At 47.3% G+C, this 13972-nt stretch overlaps 1 protein-coding gene across 1 annotated transcript in view; it reads left to right on the forward strand.

The window, feature by feature from the left end:
• The window catches only part of LOC144753616 (uncharacterized), a 126137-nt gene extending 112997 nt beyond the window's left edge, over window positions 1-13140 (forward strand). The window contains exons 2-3 of the mRNA XM_078641251.1: window positions 8146-8211; window positions 12874-13140. Of these exons, the coding sequence (XP_078497377.1) occupies window positions 8146-8211; window positions 12874-13079 (272 nt within the window). The 3' untranslated portion in view covers window positions 13080-13140. The remainder of the gene's footprint in view (window positions 1-8145; window positions 8212-12873) is intronic.
• The last annotated feature ends 832 nt before the right edge of the window (window positions 13141-13972 follow it).

The following is a 13972-nucleotide window of genomic DNA, read 5'->3' on the forward strand; positions in this document are numbered from 1 at the left end:
GTTTTTTTCAATTTCTTTACTTTTGAAGCAAACGCAGCACCTGCGCTTAAGATGTTTAAAGCTACAGCGCGGGTGCTGGTATTGAAACAAAAGTAAATAAATAGAAAAAACTAGGCATGCGGCCGCATTCGGCACCTCAAATAACAAAATTCCAGCCGAGGTGTTCAGCTCTGGGTACATAAAAGAAAAAGATAAGCTTTGCGGGAGAGCGTGTCCTGGCTGCAGCGAAAGCCATTTAAGAAAATAGTGCTGCAAGGCTGTAATTAAAATGTGCAGAGTAGCAACACATGTAACAGGGGGTGTCGTCACATGAGGTTACAAGAATAGAAAAGGCGGTACTAAGGAAGGACTACTAAGCCTATTGACCAATGAAAAGCCACTATTTACAAAGGACAATGTCAGGAGCCAATTAAAAAGATGAGCGGAAAGTGGGTGGAGCTTCATTGCCATATCCTGGATGGGCTGTGGGAGCGAGAACTGTGGTGACTCAAAAGGGACATCGGAGAAAACTTTGAGCTTTGTTCATAACAAGGGTGTGAGAAGGTGGGGTCAACGGCAGAGGGATACTCCAATGATGTGGACTGGTGGACTGCAACATCCCCCTCTCCCCCTCTTATCTCTCTCCAACAGGACGAGTGGAGTTCAACGTCCCTTCCACTACTGGATGCTTCAGAGGATTACGGAGATGGCTCCTGTTAGAATTGGGGGTCTCTAATTGGCACAGGTAGGTACTTGTGACAAATAGGGACCCTCTCCTCGATTCAGAGTAAGGGGGATTACACTCCCAAAATAACCCCTGCTCACCCTCTAGGAGGCGTGGCGCAAGCAGTCAAGGCTTATTTCAGAGGCAGTGTAAGTTAAGCATTTATGACCACATACAGTAACCCAGTGACAACACTACAAATGGACACCACACAGGTTTTATATCAAAAATAAATTATACTTTATATAGAGTTACCACAAGACCAATAAACGACAAAACAAATCCACAGTACTATTAGCTTTCAAGAGTTCTTGTTGAAAAAGGCTTAAATCAAGGTTTCTGTGCGAGTCGGTAACCCGGACGGGCTACAGCGTTGTTAAAAATAACAGTCTAGCAAACCCAGTGGACCGCGTCGGTACGGGCCCACTCAATGGTCGACAGACTCAATCACAGTACCTTTTACTTGGGGCGGCCAGCACGGAGGTGCGAGCCGGTTCCGGTGATTGTCACGGTGCAGAAAGGAAGCGTCGCAGGACGTGTTGTCCCTCGATGCGGTGCAGGCAGCAGCCCGTTGACAGAGTTGGTGGATCCAAGGCTTGCGTTGCAGGGCGAGACGGTGCTTCGATGCGGTGCTTGCAGCTTGCGGTGCGGCGAACGAGCCGGAGTACGGGAGCTGGCATCGATCAGTCCGGACAGCGGTGCGAGTCGGGTGGTGAGTTGCAAAGCATGCGAGGCTGAGCCCAACTCAGGTGTGGTCACAGGACTCGGAGTCAGCAGCAGTGACCGCGTCGGTCAGACCAGTTCGATTCGGTGTAGCAAGGCACTGCACGTCGCGGTGTCTACCAGTCACGGTGCAGGCAGCGGCTCGGTGACGGCGTCAGGATGGACTCGGTGAGCGCAGAGCTTGTGTTCTTTGAGGCGGACGTTGCTTGATGCGGTGCCTACAGGACACCGGGCCGGTCGTGAGAGTCGGTCGTTGCTCCCTGCCTCTGTAGCCACTTGTTTCCAGTAGCAATTCACAAAGGCTGGTGAAGTCCACTGGTCCTGGGACTTCGGTCAGGGGCAAGCTCTCTTCCAAGCCCTTGGAGATCTTTGCACAAGTTGAAAGAAAAGTCCACAACGTTCTTTCTCCTCTCTTTGGCAGTCAGGCAACCGTGCAGGCCATTCCCCCAAGCAGCACTTCAGCTTGGGAATAGTCTCTCCTCAGCTTCCTCAGGTTCCTTCTCCTCAGCAGAGGTTTTATCTTGTAAGTCCAGAAGTGATCTAATTTCATGGGATCAGGGTCCCAATACTTATACCCCAAACTCCTTTGTTCTCTGAGGGGTAGACGGGCCTGTGCCCAGTTCAAGCCAGTTCTGAAGCACTCTGTTTACCAGACTTCTCCTTTCCTTTCAGAGCGCAGGGCAGGCACATCAGACGCCCCACAGGAGGTGGAGCCAGCATTGTGGAAGGCAAGTACAGTCCTGGAGCACTTTGTTGACAGTCTTCCTTCTCTTCTTTCCGTGTGCAGGGCAGAGACATCAGACGCACCACAGGGGGTGAAGCCAGCACTGTGGGGGGCGGGCACAGTCCTATTCAGGTCCCAGGTACAACTTTTCCCTCCCATCTAGATGCAGATCTCCTTATTCACCACCGGGCAGCCCCAGCCTGTCTCCTGGAATTCCCCAGACCTGTCACACACAAACCCAGACAAGGAATGCACAACCCCGCAGAGGCAGGCTCTAATGGTTAGGCAAGCAAATACCTACTTTCTAAAAGTGGTATTTGCAAACACAGAATATTAAAATAAACTTCACTAAAAGATGTATTTTATTATTCTGAGTCCAGGCATACTAAACTCGAATTTCTACCATGTTCTCTGAGTCTGCTAGGATTATAAACATGTAACAATCTAACAGCCCATTCTGGCCTATGGAGAACAGGTAGCCTTGCAATGGTGAAAAACGAAAATAGTTATAATTCACTATTAGGACATGCCACACACATCAGGGCTTGTCCTACCTTATACTTACAATGCACCCTGCCCGTGGGCCTACCATAGGGATGACTAATATGAAGTCAAGGTAAGGTTTAGGAACTGGCAAGTGGGTGCACTTGCCCAGTCAGCATGACAGTACCAGACTGCATGCAGGCTCTGCAATGGCAGACCTTAGACACATTTTACAAGGCTGCTTCTGTGGGTGGCACAACCAGTGCTGCAAGCCCACGAGCAGCATTTGGATTTACACGTCCTGGGCACACTCAGTGCACTGTACTAGGGTCGGGCAAGTAAACCAACCAGCCAATCATGGAACCACTAATCAATACATCAATTTACAGTAGGGAGCACTCACACTGTGGCACTGGACATCAGTGGCACAGTGCCCAAAGCATTTAACACCAGCAAAAACACATGAGGCAACAGCAAAAATGGAAGGGAGACCCACGCCAATGGTGCCAGGTCTAACAGCTCACTTGACTGGGAATTCTCTCACAACGAAACTCCACCCCTGGATGACATCACCACGTGCAGCGCGGTAAGCGAGGGACGATACCAGGAAGTGGGTGTGTGCAAACACCGGAGAGGAGGAAGGTGTCCGTGACCGGAGCGTTGTGTACTGCGGAGAGAAAGAAGAAACCGAAGAGAAACCAGATGGTGTGGCCGCATCTTCAAGAGCCCCGGGAGTGCCAGGAGGCCAACGGCACATCAAGCGACCCAGCCACGCTCCAGGAGGAGCGTGGCTTTCTAAGGTTTAGGAGCGGGTCACAAGCTGGATTGGGAGGAGGGATAGGCATACTGTGTCCTAGCCGGGTCCCTCTCTATGCTGCCTGCTTTCTCCCTACCCTGAGCACCATCACTTTCATATAGTCATTTGTCACGGTGTGTGGTGTCCCCTCACTCCCCACCCCACAACTTCGTTCTCGACCATATCCTTATACCCGTTCTCCTCTGCTCTGTTTTTCTCCAAACACCTCGGAGTCCCCTGGCAGCCGACAAATTCGAAGGCAGGAAGAAGACCGGACAGCGCCCGGAGAGGACAAACCACATCCACTAAAGAACTCTTCTCCCCCTTCCCTACTGGACTGGCTGCGAGAAGGAGACGTGTATTAGGGACAATAAAACCGTCACTACCACACCTGGTTTCTCTCCCGTTCTTACCCCCCCCCCCTCCCCGTTACAGAGGGCAACCAAAAGGAGAGTACAGGTGGGAATATAAATTGGCAAACATTGTGCCCAAACCAAAGACAAGTCAATACACTGAAGGCTTTGCCCACAACAAGGGCAGCGATATGGAGCCCAAACATGAAAATACAGACTGGGGAACAGTGCGCCTCTAATGAAAGGAATTCGATTTCCCACAAACAACTGATATGGCAAGAGTTGACATTGGAACCCCCCCATTTCCACATAATGGAAGCAGAAATTACCTTGTCCAGGTCCTGACGAGAACCCCTGAAAAGCTTGGGGTTTGAAACACGTTGACCCACACCCCTGGGAAAGGACATTTGCAGCATTAGTGTCTGGGAGAGATCTAAAACTGGTACTGCTCTCGTCTTGACAACATTTTAAGTCAGCATTCCCAGGGCTACATATAATGGCAGGACATAATGTAAATTACCAAAAGTAATTTTTCCGTCATGTGTATTATATGTCAATAAAGGACTGGTCAAAATGTTTTGTATATAAATATGTCAGTAGGTTTGTACATGTTATTTATGTAAACATAACTGTGATCTATGTATGTTCTATTTATGTTTGTAATAAGTGTGTTCACAAATTAAGTGTTGCCCTTTATGAAGACATGCTTTAAATGCAAAAATAAAATCTGAAAAATATAAAAAAAAGTGAAATAAATCACAAGGGCTAATGAACTAAGGGAATTGGTTCATTCGTTTACTTTTGAACAATTGAAAAACAAGACAACTAGACACTTTGTTTGTATAAAATATATAAGTGGTCCTATCTAGTTTGCGCAAGGACCCAAGTCTCCCTCTAGTAACAACATATTCTGAATACAGCATGCCTCAAAGAGATAGCGCATGCGCTGCCTAGGCGAGATCTAAAAATGAGGCGAGCTCTTGAGGTGAGAAGGGTGCCACGGAGTTGCAAGGATGATCCAAGATCCCTGCTGTCTGCTGTGTGATACAGAGGAAAGAGGAGAACTAAAAAATTCCCACCGCTAGACTAATAGTTTCATTTGTGTCTCCAGCCTGAAGGATTAAAACCAAGATAGAATGTGAAGCATTATGCTATTTGTTGGACTTGGCCCTTTTTGGCAGGTTCACCCCTAAACTTTTTGCCTTTTCTCTGACATGGTATTAGTGGTTTTAGGCCTCTGGCACTTTAGCACTGTGGTCCAGTGTAAAGTGCGTGCGCTCCCTGTGTTACATTTGTAAGGTTGGCCTGTCCTCCCACAGGAATGCATTGGGGATGCCCTGATCAGTGTATGTCAGTGGTAATTCCTGTTATGAGAGGAGCAGTGTGGTCAAGTCTGGTATGTATGAAATTGTGTGAATAAATGCTGCGCAATGGTGTGCACAGATTTATTGTGGTTATTTTAGAAATGCCACTTTTAGAAGTTGGCATTTCTGTGTGCTATGTGTCTGCCTGCCTGATGTGAATTGCATGTCTGGCTTGTGAGTGACAGGAGCTGAGAGGTTTGTGTGGCTTCAGGAGGGGCAGGATGAGTCGGCGCTGAGCTGAATGGGATACCTGAAGGAAGAGTGGTGGGAGGGGTAATTCCCTGACTCTGAATAGGACTGTGCCCAGCCTGCACAATGCTGGCTCCGCCCCCTGTGGTGTGTCTGATCACCTAACCCCCACCTGACAAAGGGGAAGAGGAGCTTGAAAAACAAAGTGCTCCAAATCTCCCATAAACCAGTTGCATATGGTTCCCCCATGCCCTGCACTTTACACAAATCAAATGTTAGATAAATATAGGGGCTGTGACCCCATGAAAATGCTCAGTTCAGCTCTGTACTTTGGTGCTGTTCCTGCCAGGGCGTGCTGCTGCTGGGGCCCAGGGGGGCTACCATGAGGGCTTGCCTCCCTGGGCCCGGCATTGCCCCTTCACCTCTAAAGATCACTTCTGGGAACAAGACACACCTTTTGCCAAGGAGAAGAACCAAGGAAGCTGCAGGAGTTTGGACTGCCCCTCTGCCAGTGTGCTGTTTGCTGGGTTGGCCTGCAGTGGTCTCTTCATTGCCAAGGAAAGGAGAAGGAACTTTTTAAGGACTTTCATCATCTTGCAGAATATTACTCCAATGGCTTGATTTGAGCTTGCTTCCTGACCGAAGTCTCAGGGATACTAGACTTCACCCCCTTCTGTTGCCTGCATCTGGAACTTGCTGTTCTAGTGCTACAGAAGGACTCTGCAATACCGACGCCGGCGAGCGACACCGGAAACTGCACCGAAGTCGTGAGCGCTGCTCCGACTTGCAAGGTGGACCCGACGCTGGCCGCCGTGCCACATCGACGCCAGCGAAAGACATCGTAAGCCTGCCATAGCCGTGAGCGCTGCTCCAACTTGCGACTCCGGCCTGACGCCTGCTGCGGTGTCACATCGACTCTGAAGCCGACATCATTGCGAAACCGATCCTCGACGTGGGTGGTCAAGAATCCATCGACATCGTATGGAACCATGGTTTCGGCGCCATCGTGACGTCACCTCCTCTCCGGTCAGGAATCGCAAGCATCCAGGGCCCGACGCATCATCTCCCCGAAGCAAGGAACCAATGCCGCAACGCGCCAATGACGCCGCATCTCCCTGACGCCGGGAGCTGTCTTTGTTTACGCTTTTCCAAGGTACCGTTCTTTGTGGCTCTGTTTTGACTCCGGGCCCAATGCCGCGCACCTCACGGTCAGCGTCGTACTTTGGGATTTCTTTGACTTTGACGCCGTGATTACTCCCATTGGGGTTATCTGTTGCCAAAGACTATTTTTAAGTGAATCACCTATTTTTGATCCAGTTCTACCATCTTGCAGCCTTTTTATGATAGGAGTCCTAGTGAGGACCCACCTACAGTGAGATTCACAGCTGCGCAGGACATAGTGCCAGCTGCTACGTTTAGGCCATTTATTCCTTGGGGGCATTTTGGATTGAGTTAGGAGGGCAATGCACTCCTTTTGCCCCATACTTTCACAGCTGCATGGCAAGTAGCATCAGCTGCAACTTGTAGGTCTGCGCAAGTGCGCGCTCTTGAATTGCTGCATTGGCAGCAGCCCTGACAATTTGGACACAGGGCATTTGAGCCCTCTTTGAGAAGGCCAGTTGGCCAGGGGGACAGCTAGGTTTGTATGGCGCCAGGCCCTAATGTGTTTATGTGGTGCTAGGAAATTTGATTTATATGCTATGATTTACGCACCCTGATTTATGGCTCTAAATGTGGTTTTATAATTATGAGGTTTTGCATACTGTGTTTATGTTTGAGTAATTCTTTACTGTGGTTTATGCTAGTGAGATTATTTCCTAATGTGAGTGTTACTTAGGAGGTTATGGTCTAATATGTTTAGGCTTATGAGGTTGGCGCAGAATATGTTTCATGCCTAATGTGATACTGTGCATAATGTGATTAATATTACAGGATAATGCTGAGTACAGTGTTTGCCTGTAACTACTGGTTGTGTTCTACGTTTATTATATGTCTACATTTATTATCTTTACTAAGTGGTGATTCTGACAGTGGCCCACGTGGCCCTGTCTTGTGTATATAATCCCCTGTAAATATTGCCCAGTGCAAGGTGGCACAGTGTATATTCCGTGATTATCATCTAAGGTGTGTTATGATAATACAAAGGCTATTTTTGATATAACCTTGTGTGGAGTTCCTTTTGTGGTGTGTCTAGTAATTTGTTGCTGTGTGTGTTGCGCAAATGCTTTCCACATTGCCTCCAGGATAAGCCTGAATGCTCGTGCCAAGCTACCAAGGGAGTGAGCATCTTTGGCGTGTAACTCCCTTGCCTTGGCTAGAGTGGTGGTCTCTGCCTGGCTTTGGCGCAAGTCTTAGCCAACCAGAGATCCCATTTATAACACGCTGCCTATCGACAAGATTCAGGCCTTAAAATAGCCAAAATAGGTGCCGAAGGATTTCTTAAGGACTGTACCTCTCTGATATTGGTGCGCATTAATTAGCGCACAATGACCATTAGTTGTTAGTTAAACTTATAGAGAGATGCTAATACTCTGCCTATAAGTCCATTGGAAGAAATCAGTTTATGTCATAGGTGAACCTATTAAAAATTGTGTAAGGAAGGTCAGGAGACTGAAACAAATATTTATTTATGTATTCTTGTTTCCTAATAAAAAAGAATAAGTGTGTGGGAGGGACGGGCATAAAAACAAGCGAGCAGGCTGAACGTATTCCTTAATATTGGCAAAAAAAAAATTCTGGAAAAATGTATGGTGGTATGTTCGGTAAGAAAGAGTGCCATTCAACATCTTCTTTCTGCACTTTTCTTCTAGGCCGTCAACTTATTCCAGGAGGGTGTCCGACGGAGGCTCAGAGGCAAAAAGAAGAAGAAGGGAGCGGTAAGTATATCTATTCTTTTTCTTTAGATCAGGATAGATAATTTCACCGCATTCAGGTGACAGTGGGAATTCTAGTTATCGGGCATAACATGAGTAAATTTAAAAAAATGACAGGCCTCGCCCAGATTAAAGTCTCCTATATTAAAAAGAACCTTTCTGGGCCAGAAGTGGATTACCTCAGTCCACTTCAAAGGGCTTCCTTTGTTGTATTATTATTCTTTTTGCTCACTTTCAGTAATGTCCCTTTTCCTAGGCGTCATCTATTTATTCCTCAGTGACACCCGTTATCTAGGGGTCCTTCTCTACCACAAACCAAGAAAATTTAGGAGGTACCGGTTTGGTCTAATGAAAATTCCACCTTTGCCTTATGCCATTTCAAAACATACAAAGAACCCATCAGTGAAGAATTAAAACAAAGTTGCCATGCCCCTCGTCACCGCCACCCTGTATCTACAGAACCAACCCACCCCACTCCCGTTATGTCCCCCTGTCCACGTCACGTACTGTGTCTGGCGCAACTCTCCTGAGTTGCGGCAGCTTGTATGAGTCCACCATGGGAGACCACCACTCCTTATTCAACTCCTCCGGAGTCTTTGCGTCTCGAGACTGTCTTCGCTCTTGGTATTCTCGGTGTTCTCCAGCCACTTCCCTGCAGTCTCCTCGCTCTCTATGTCTTCCGTATTCATCCGGGGCCTCCGCCAATCTTCGTTTCCCTTCTTCCATCCTCTGTGTCTCTGGTTCTCCTTTTCTCCTCCTTCCAGGTATTCTGATTGATTCCCTCTTCTACCTGCTCCGCCATTCGCCTATATGCAGAATACGGATAGTCAATTTTTAGTTTGGTACGTTTTGTTTCTTGTTTGTTTGAAGTTCTGCCTCATTGGTCGGACGGCACTGGGAGAGGTATCGACGAAGGAGGTAAGTAAGGGGGGGTCTGTAGTGGGGTTTCTCTGTCATTCCTTACATAGTGTCACAGTAAAAAAAATACATGTATGGTGAAGTGAGTAGCACTCAAACATGCACATGCATACCCTCAGCCTCACACATACCAATACAAGCTTAAACAAAATGTGTCTTACTATGGCATGTGTTGAGTCGCTGTCTCCTAATATACATGTCAATGGGGCAGGAGACAAACTAAAAATACATCATATATAAAGTCACTGTGAGACAAGTATATACAACTAGTTATGATCCTATGTAGACACATAGGGAAAAAGATAGGATCAATCTCAGAGTGGTCGTGAACATGACTCTGTTATGTTATGTTATGTTATGTTAGGGCTATTTGTATTGCGCACGGCTGCTCCAGCGAAGGAGCGTCCCGGCGCACCGACAAGGTGGCGAACACAACACAACAGAAAACAGAAAATATTATTTAAAAATGGGGGTATGGATTTTAACATAACTCAGAGAACAGAAGGGTTTTAGCGGCCTTGCGCAAGGAAAGCAAGTCGCCAAGGGTCCGGAGTTTCAAGGGGAGAGCGTTCCAGAGCGCGGCTGCCCGCACCCTAAAAGAGCGACCCCCCGCCCGACTGAGTTTGAACCGAGGGGCTGCCGCTAGTTCTTGGTCCAACGAACGCAAAGTGCGGCCCGGGATGTAAGAGCACAAAAGTTGGCACAGTAAGGGAGGCGGTAGGCCCTTCAGAATCTTGAAAGATATGCACAGTACTTTAAAATGGATCCGCTGCCTAACGGGTAACCAATGCAAGGCTCGCAAGGTTGGACCGGCCGAGCAAAACCTAGGAAGACCTACGATTGCTCTGGCCGCTGCGTTCTGCACTCTTTGAAGTCGGGTTAGCTCGGCCTGGTTTAACCCTATGAAAAGGGAGCTGGCATAGTCCAGCCGAGCCAAAACCGTTGCTTGTACCGCAAGTTGACGGGTTGCGGCATCAAAATATTTAAGGGCAGGTCGCAGATTGCGCAAGATGCCAAAGCAGCACGCCGCCGTCCTTTTAGTGTGACCAACAAAGTCTCATATGAGTAGTCAGCAAAACTAGACTGTATCTTGTCAGACAGTATGTAGAACAATTTGCATGTGATTGAATGGATATAGGACAGAAAAGATGCAATTAACTTCTGGCACATTTGACTACTAGCTTCTAGCGATGCATTTGACTACTAGCTTCTAGGGAATAGTCCATTTTTGATTTGTTGTGCTATTGTTTTATAAAACAGACACAGCCTAGCTTAGCTGGCTACTGTGTAAAAGTTGTATGACAGCCATGTTCGCAATCACTCTTAGAAATTGATCCAGTGACTGGTGTCCAGCCTTCTCACTGGATCTGCAATAATTCCAGCCCTGAAGCAGGAAAAGGGATTAGGAGTTTACTCTATCATCTTAGTGGTGCTCAATTAATTTAATGGATGGTCTGAATCATCAAAAATGTCAGAGATTTTGCAACCAGAAGAAACATTTTCAGATCAAGATTCTCCCATTTGGTCTTTGCACTGGACCTCGAGTATACACCAAGGTTGTAGCTCCAATTGTGACCCAGTTGTATGTGCAAGGTTAGGGAATTTATCCATATCTGGACAACTACCTCCTGCAAGGTCTAGCAATAGAAAACTTCCCGGATGGTCTAAAAGAGGTATGATCTTGTCTCTCTCACCAAGGGTATTCTGCTCATCCTTCCACAGTACCAGTTGATTTCCAAGGAGAGTCTGACCTTAATTGAAGCACTTTTTAGAATGGATCTAGTATGATGTTGCAGGACATAGAAAGGGCAGGAAGTCACCTTATTTAAGGCAATATGGCTGATTCCTGCCTTTCCTCTGTGCTGGCACCCTTTTGGCAGCCTAGCGCCAATGCAGGCACCCTTGCACCATAAAGCAAGTTGTGCCTGTCTTGGGGCTAAGCAGACAAAAGTGGAATGCAATGAAAATGTAAAGTAATGTGGTCTGCCAGAGGGTGAATTTCTCACCAAGTGTATTTGTAGGTGCTTGGTATGTGCAGCCTCTCCATGTAGGATCACTTGACCAGCTAAGGGTACATGCAATAGCACGAAACCATATTGCGCGCATCTGTCCTGATCTGCTGGGTGAGTTATCCTAGGTGTTGGCTGACAGGTAAGAGACCAGCCTGACTCTTGTCTTGCTCAAATGGATATCGGGGGTGGGGGTGAATGCAAGTGATGCATGGCAGAGGTCCATGATTGTTTGGTGGAAGTATAGATTGTGTGTGAGCTAGGTGGACCCCTAGTAGTGCTGGTAATGCAGTACCTTGTAGGTGCGGCTGAGCATCTTGAACTGCTAGTGCGTCTGAATGGGGAGGTGTGATATGTGTGCGACGAGGTAGGCTAACTCATTGTCTAGCACTGCTGTGTTTATTAATTTGTCACTTGCATAGCAGCTGCGCAGAGATGCCATGGTACAGGGCATTGGTGTCAACATGCGATGAGGGCCTGGGTGAAGGCCTCACAGGTGTTAGAGGGAGTCATGAGAAGAAAAGTCTAACTATGCAAAATATGTGTAAGCAGGTGGAGGTAAAACAGGGAATTGAGAGGTGGTAGGGTAGGGTAGGAGTCCAGGATGAGGGTCATGTTTCTGGGATGGTTGGAGGGTGAGCTGTTTGGCCTAGTCCCATGGGTAACCAAGGTAGGCACATGTTGCAGAATATCCTCACTACTGTCTTGTGAGGTTTAGGAACAACCATTACTATCACATTTAGGTTGCCATGTTGGTCAATTGCTTGATGTAACAAATGGGGGTGTTGATGTCTCCTGAGAGTCAGTGTTTGATGTGTTTGTTAATAGTGTGTGAGATTAGGTACAGGGCCTGGGTCAGAATGATGATTGACAGTGGAGTAATGTAAAAGTGCACAGTGAGTGGGACTGAGTGAAGACATATGTGGTACTCTGCAGATTAGCATCTTGGCTTCAGAGGAAATGGAGTGCACTTGAGGTGTTGCATATTTCCAAGTGTGAACATGGCCATCCCCTTCAGAGATGGCTCAGGGTCTACTGTTGTGGACTCTAGAGATAACTGTGTGTGTGCTTGGAAACTACTGGATTCCACAGAAATAGGCAAAGTATGGTATATACATGCCCTTACCTATTCATGCAGTGCAGGAGGGTGGCTTGCTGTATACAGTTTTATGCATGTGTGTCAAATATGACCCCTAGGCAACACTATTGCACAAATTGCATGCAAGACCGAAAAGCAAGCCAGATTGATGTGTCGTACTGTGTGAAAGGCACAGTGCATAATAATATGTTATACATAACATTAGATTACCTGGCTAGTTCTGGGGTGCAAACTGATGCAGAGAAGTAATGCAGTCACCCTGGTGACATGGTGTAATGGTTTCAGTAGTTATATAAAAAGTGTAGGCACAAACTAAAAAAGCAAAGTAATATGTCAAAAGGAGCCCTTACCTGCACTCACTATATCAGGCAGGGCTGGTCAGTAAGCTGCCAAGCTGTGTTGCGTTGTGTTTCATTAAATATATAGGCCCCATTGTTCATACAAATGCTGTGTGAACGATTTATAGGTATAGCCATGTGAAAGGCAACAATAGCGTAACATGGCTTCATTTACTTGTAGTAACATATGTTCCACATATCCCTGTGTACTTTAATTGAATAAAAAATCTGTCTTATTGTCATCAAAAACACTCATGTCTACATCTGTAATGTATCATAATTGAGATACGTCTCTTTCCAGAAGAACAAACAACACCTACTGTGGAGCAGCCTGTCCTTGATGACCAACCTGTTGGTGATGCCATCCTGTCCTCCATGGATGACGAGACCTTACAACATTTCCTGGACTCTTTTGAACGTTTTCCTCCTGTTGTGGCAGGGTTGGACAACAATGATGGGCCCCCAGAGGAAGCAACCCACACAGGACATGCCTCATCTAGCTGTTAAGTCCCAGCTGAGGACTCTGAAACTGTTTTACAGCGGCTAGTGGTGGGGGACCAGCAGCAAATGGCAGATGATGTGTAGGCGAGGATAGAGACCATAGCAGGCACCACAGAAGGAGTCTGTAGCTGTCTGAGCCTAATAAGGGTATGACAAAGGCCATTACAGACACCTTCACTTGCCTCCATTCGATTGATGAGTCCCTAACCTACATCGCTGGTGTCATGATGCAGAGGGAACTTCAACAGCCCTCAACATGTGACACAAGTGAAGTTGTTACACAGCTGGTCACCTTCCATAACACCATGAAATCCCTAGAGCACAAGTTTGACTCTTTCACTGCACTAATGGGTGCCGCCAACAGCAATGCTGTTGCTTTTTTTTCCAAACTGCCAGACCCTTGCCAGGGATTTCCAGGCTGCCTTACTGGCGCTTATGAATGCTGGTGGGGACAGGGAAGCCACATCTTCTGCCCCTGATGTGTGTGTGTGTGTGTGTGTGTGTGTGTGCCTCAGATGCCTCCCATATAAACACCACCAACTGCAGGGGAGGCACAACGCCCATCAGAGGATGAAGATGTGGACTTCACCAGTTCACGCCGGCGATCTGCCCGATGACATTTGTCAGTGCCTCCTGGCCAGTTTCATGGTGGTCCTGTGTTTGACATCATGCCACCTCCTTTGTAACCGAGTACTGTACTGTTTGTTTGTGCACCTCTTGATTTTATCCTCTTGTGGACTTTGAAACAACCGTCCCTTCCTTAACGGCAATTTGTACCTCCTCACTAAAATACTCCTCACTCCGAATGGACTCTGTCTGGTCATCTACGCTTTCCATACCTGTTGCTGTTGACCACAATTTGAAACTTGCCCTCCTGTAAAAGATTGCGAAGGACCAAC

Source organism: Lissotriton helveticus, chromosome 5_1 (genome assembly GCF_964261635.1).
Source record: "Lissotriton helveticus chromosome 5_1, aLisHel1.1, whole genome shotgun sequence".
In the NCBI taxonomy this organism is placed as follows: Eukaryota; Metazoa; Chordata; class Amphibia; order Caudata; family Salamandridae; genus Lissotriton; species Lissotriton helveticus.